At 44.6% G+C, this 5,641-nt stretch overlaps 1 protein-coding gene across 1 annotated transcript; it reads right to left on the bottom strand.

The window, feature by feature from the left end:
• Positions 1-938: 938 nt before the first annotated feature.
• PPP1R3C (protein phosphatase 1 regulatory subunit 3C) lies at positions 939-5,070 on the bottom strand. Its single transcript, XM_019556206.1, has 2 exons — positions 4,986-5,070; positions 939-3,641 (listed from the first exon to the last, which is right to left on the bottom strand). Exon 2 carries the CDS (start codon positions 3,638-3,640, stop codon positions 2,693-2,695), a length of 948 nt encoding a protein of 315 aa, XP_019411751.1. The 5' UTR covers position 3,641; positions 4,986-5,070; the 3' UTR covers positions 939-2,692.
• Between the last annotated feature and the right edge of the window lie 571 nt (positions 5,071-5,641).

The raw sequence follows: 5,641 nt of genomic DNA, 5'->3' as shown, positions 1-5,641 counted from the left end.
GGGTTCTTGTTTGATCCCCAGAGCAGAGAGGGCACCCTTAGAATAGCACTCTTGTAAAGTTTCCCAAGGGGGTACCTTTGCTATTCAAGGCTAGTCAAGAATTTTCTACATGATGAGCTTTGGACAGTGTGGCTTCTGCAAAACAGGAATAGGTGTTCCTATGATTTGCTAAATTTTATCTTCTAGTGAGAAACAAGAGTTTAGGTTGAGGTAGTTGCAAGTCAAAGTACTGATCAGCTTCTTGGAGGTAGAGGAAGGAAGCTTTATATTAATTTGTCTGTGCCTGGCTCATTACAAAGAGAATAGTTGGGGGATACCTTATTCCCCTTTTCTCCTTAATGGTGCAACTGCCCAACCTTCCTGGACTCCCTCCTTCACATTGCCTTGCTGTTACCTCACCAAGTGAAGAGCTGCAGTGCAGCATCAGGTGGATATCCACAAGGCACTCAAAAAAGGTGCGACTGCAGCTCACATAATGCACCTGCCCTCACTTTCAACAAGTTAGGTTGGGTACTGATAACAGCAGGACTACAGCAGTTATATAAAGCTTGGTGTGGACTCCAAAACTCTCTTGGGACTCAGGGTAAACACTTCAGTGGTTAGCCTATGGTCAGGTTGAGCCAAACAGTTGTTTCAGTTGTGAAGGAGTGATTTAAATATTGGTCAAAAAAAACCCGTAGTCTGAGCTATTATGAAGCACTTCAGGACTTCTCATGCAATGAAATTTGTTAAATTTCATCTTAGTTCAAGACCATGTCCACTGCTGAAATTTTTCTGCAGGACAGAAGAAGTTTTTCAGCCAGCTCTTGCTGTGCTTCTTAGCAGAGCATGAGTGACTCGACCAAACCTTCCTGTACGCTTCAGTCCCAGACAACGACAAAACAGTTACCAGAAGAGGGTAAGTTGGGAGAAGTTTTTGACCCATCAGGAAACAAATATATCAAAATATGATTTATTCATAAAATAAACTACATTACATAGTACAGTGACAGTAGAAAACATGATATAGCAGAAGAGGCTTGTTTCACCTTAAAGTTTACCTTTACATTGCATTGCAAGTAGTTTTCAGCTCTGAAGCTCCATATTTGAATGACAGTTGAACATAAACAGTACTTGTATTTTCATACCAATCATCATCTCTGCGTACTTAATAAGCAAGCATGGATTAGTGTGTGTTATGTTGTAAGTATTTTTAGATTGCTTTGTCCAATCCAATACATTCTTAGTTTCTCCCACTTCTGTCTCTCAGAAGAATAAATCTTTCCAATTTGATAGCTTGGGTAGCTTTGCTATAAGCATACAATTACAAAAATACACTGGCTTGCTCAAATCCTTAATCAAACATTTCAACTTCAAAGAAAGTGAGGTATGAGAAAATAGACTGTACTACTTATGTGCAAGATTTTAACTATTCATATATTTTCTTCAAAGAAAACTAGTGGCAACTCTGCTTTTTTTTTATTTGGCCTTTAAGACATGCAGCTAACTCACCATCTTCAATATGAAGGAGTTCAGTTGCCTAAGCTTAGTGCTTTGAGAAGCTGTTTCTGAAGGAAATTGTTATTCACTCTGCAATAAGCAACAGGACACTAAGAGTCACAGTTGTAGGACTAGCTCAGTAGACTACTCATCAGATTAATTATTTAATACATTTACAGATTAGGGCACTTCATAAACCACTTGGCCTGCTAATATATCAGACACTAATTATGGCATCCACAAGGATTTTTAAAGGCCCAGTTTACTTTTAAAATGGAGAAAGCTAACTTCCACTTGGTAAGGCATGGGTACAAGTAAGGGCCCATGGTGTAAAACAGGTATCACTTACAAGACAAAACTGGCAAACTCAACATTTCCTCCTACCCCACCCCATCTTTACTCTATCACTTATTTTGCATAACAGAAGTAGTCTGAACAAAAAGGTTGCCATTTAAGATAACTGCATTTACTTTACTGCTCATTTTCACCCCTTAAACTTTCCACAGGTTTCTGGAAGACCAGCTTTCAAAGAGTTCTGTGACTTCTAAAATACACAGTGCATCTTACCTCTTCCCCTTCTCTCACTTCTCTATTATCCATCCCCCACAAAAACATACTCCCTGTCTTGTGTTTGTTACAGAATCCTAACCTTGCACTTTGTTTCCATGAGGATGTAGAGAGGGGCATGACAAGGGCCAGTCTCAGCAGCAATACCTCTTCTCTACTACATACTATATTATGAACAGAAAATATTGTGTCTTTCTGTTCACATACCCCACACTTAAGATGCGTGCACTTCGTACTTCCTCACTAGCGTCTTTCTTACCTAATGATTAAAGGCAAGTAAATATCAGAAAAGGTTTAGTATGTTTAACCTAGGCATGCTATATGTACAGTAGGTAACAAACTGAAGCACTTGCTTTTCCTTTTTAAAAATGGGCTTCTGTTTATCCATGGGTAAGATTTTGGGCTGTGAAGTTCTTAAAAAAAGAAAAAGAAAGAAAACATAGAAGTTAAGATGGTCATTTGCCTGAAAAGATAGATACAAACAAACTTCAAACACACACAAACAACACTTAAGGCCTAAGTAGAAGTGAATTTCGATTTGAAAGAAGAATCAAAACCTACTCAGAGGTTTTGTACTGTGTGAAGCACAGGTAGACTAACACTCTTCAGTTGTTGAAAGCAGGAATGTTCATTGGCTTGTAACTTATCACCAATATGGGGCTGAGTTTTCAATCCTGCCCCAATTCTGCCATGCAGGAAGGAGACCATTGGACATCCTTGGACGTCCAAACCGCTCAGCTTCTTTTTCTGGTGTTTTCCTTGGAACGTTGTCAATGGCACGGTCCTTCTTGGTAGATGCTGGTACTTGGACACCATCAGGTTTCCATTCTGCATGGAGAATTTTATAGTTCTGACCCTCATTATTGTCCCAGAAGATGTGCTCTCCGCTTCGGTAAGAAATGCAAAATTCAATCTTCTCTTGAGTGGGAATGGCTGTAGGCAGGTCAATGGCAAATGAGAAGGTATCACTATCGGAGTCTCCGTACACATTGTTCATGTAGACACAGTCAACATTGGTGTAACTTTTCCATGTATCAAAGGTAATCCGAACCTGAACCATTTTCTCAAAGCTGACATTTTTCACTTTCACTGTCCCCGATACTGCCCTTTCTTGCAGCGTACAATTCTCAAGGCAGACAAAGTTCTTTTGCAACCGATTCCGGAAGTCTAAATAGTCGGCTGAAGGCTGAGAGAAACCCAGAATCAAGTTTTTCTCTTCGTGTAGTTTTAAACTGGCTGTTATGTCCTCAAGATCTAACAAGTTGAACTGAAGATCCCATACAGGATGCTCCTGGAATTCAGAGAAGACGTGTATTGCGGTCAGAGAAAGCCCTTTTGAGTCCGCAAACACAACTCGTTTTTTGGCTCGGCTTGGTGAACGGTTCCAGTCGTTACCCTGGGACTCAGATTCTCGTTTCAAATTGAGACATGGCCTTAGAGGCTTGAATCTGTTAACAAAGTTGTTTCTTTGACAGTCATCGAGGGGACTGAGAAAACTCTTCAGAGGTGGAGAATGGGCTAAGCATATTCTCATGGCCACATCAACAGGCATCATAGAGGTGGGCAAATGTCTTGGGTCCAAGATCTGTATCATTCTGAAATTGAGTGGGGAGACAGCATGTTAGGTTGTTTGCTACATCAGGTATACATTGGAAGAGAGCTCTGCATGCTTGACTTCATACAGTGTCCTAATTATTCAATGCAATACAAAAAACAAACTGTCGTTCAGTTGGAGCTAAGGAAATAGCATAAGAAGTCATTCGACCATTCTTCAGGATTCTGGATTGTTTGGATTTGGCCAGATTCTTTCATTTTTCCCGACAAACCTCTCTGCAAGAGAGGATTTTAAATTACACAATTATTCAAAATATACTTCCCCCCTCCCCCCCCGGCAGATATTCACGCATGAAAGAGGATTTTCATACGCTAGTACAGATCTTGCTATTCATAATGAAAGGGTGCATCTGATTTAGAAAGCTCCAGTCAAAAAAGGCACTGAGCAAGCTTCCATCGATTTTGGCAAATTGGTTTGTCTGGAAATAACACTATATGACTCAGGTTAGATGTTATGTTCACATCATAAATAAGTACATTTTCAAGCCCATTTGAATTATTCTAATGCACAAGAGGTCAAGCTCATTTGATTAACAACACTTTTTCACCCAGCTCTAAGTACTAGAGGCAGACTGTACCTTCTTTTGGCTAATGTAATTTGTGCAAAAAGAATGTGATTCTCCCTATTTGCCACCCCCCAATACCTCAATGCAGTGAGCTAGTATAGCAGCTCTTAAAAATGCTTTCCTTCTGCAATCAGCTTCAAATTCATGTGTAAGGTCTACCACTGACCTACTGTAAGACTATAGGGGTTTTATGCTACAGTCTAATTATAAACCATCTCATCCCCTAATGACTATTCAGGAAATACATCCTGGCTGTGTAGGTTTGTGAGCTGGGCTTCCAGTGCAATCCTCTTGACAGCTGTGGTGTATTCTTCATTAAAATCTAAAATTCTGTTGAGTCATAGGAAGCAAGAATATTTGCTTTGTCATGTTCAGAAACAGGTTTCTCCTTCCAGCACTTTCACTGCTATGCAGAGCAGTGCAAGAAATAGCGGGGAGGATTTTTTAACTAGACTCCAAGTCCCGTGGCTCTGGGCTCTTAGGGCAAGACAAGCAAGCCAGCACTCTTAGCTGAAGGCGACATATTCTCAGGCTGCGGGGTGGAACACACCCCACCGCGCTCTCGGAAGCTCCCAGCCCAGTTTTCTTCCCACAAACCAGCAATTCAAATCCCGGCTGTTCTGCTGCTTTTGCAGCCGCCTGTCCTTCATTCTGTTAAGAAGGAGCAGAGAGCGGCGCCCCCAAGCCAGGGCCGTCTGGGACTGGGACGACGAGAAGCCGGGTGTCGCGCCGGCCACGGCCGCGGGGCCCGGGACTTACCTGGCGCAGGTCACCAGCCAGCGCGGGCGCGAGGCGCTTCTGCTCTGCGGCCCCTCGGCTGGAGCCCGGCCCGGCCCCGCTCCGCTGCGGCGCCGCCCCGGCCGCTTATCTAGCGCGGCGCTGCCTCCACGCGGAGGCCGCGCGCAGCCAGCCCCGCCCCGCCCGCTGCCCCGCTGCCACGGCCGCGCCTGCCGCTTTCTGCCGAGGCGCAGCGGCAGCTTTCGAGGGGCGGCTGCCTTGTGGGGTCATCGCTGCACAACCTTTCCAAGCGAGCTGCATTTCCCAGACGAGGAGTCGGGCCTCCGGGGGTGTCTAGTGTTGGGAGCAGCTGTCATGGAAATGGGCTGAAGCAGCATAAGCCCGCGGGTCTGAGCGGTCCCCACTGCCCGGTGCCAGAGGCGAGGGTCCCCTGCAGGCTACTGAGGAAAGCCCTAATCCGAAACATGGGAAGGGATAAATGCTGCTCCCTGTCAGGGCCCCACTGCTGTCCGTGGGCTCCCCCTCCAAGAGGGGCCTGCCCGCAGGAGCTTGGTCGCGGGCTGAACGTTTATTCACGCTCATTTGCAGGCCTGCAAGTGCGGGGAAGCCCTGTGCTGCTGGAAGGAGGAGGTGTCAGGAAAGCAAGAGCTGTTTGGTTTCTTCCCCCCCGCCCCCCC

The sequence above is a fragment of the Crocodylus porosus genome, unplaced genomic scaffold (genome assembly GCF_001723895.1).
Source record: "Crocodylus porosus isolate Cpor-Errol unplaced genomic scaffold, CroPor_comp1, whole genome shotgun sequence".
Taxonomy (NCBI): Eukaryota; Metazoa; Chordata; order Crocodylia; family Crocodylidae; genus Crocodylus; species Crocodylus porosus.
Note: the sequence above shows the minus strand (reverse complement) of the source record. Positions and strands in the feature narration are given on the sequence as shown.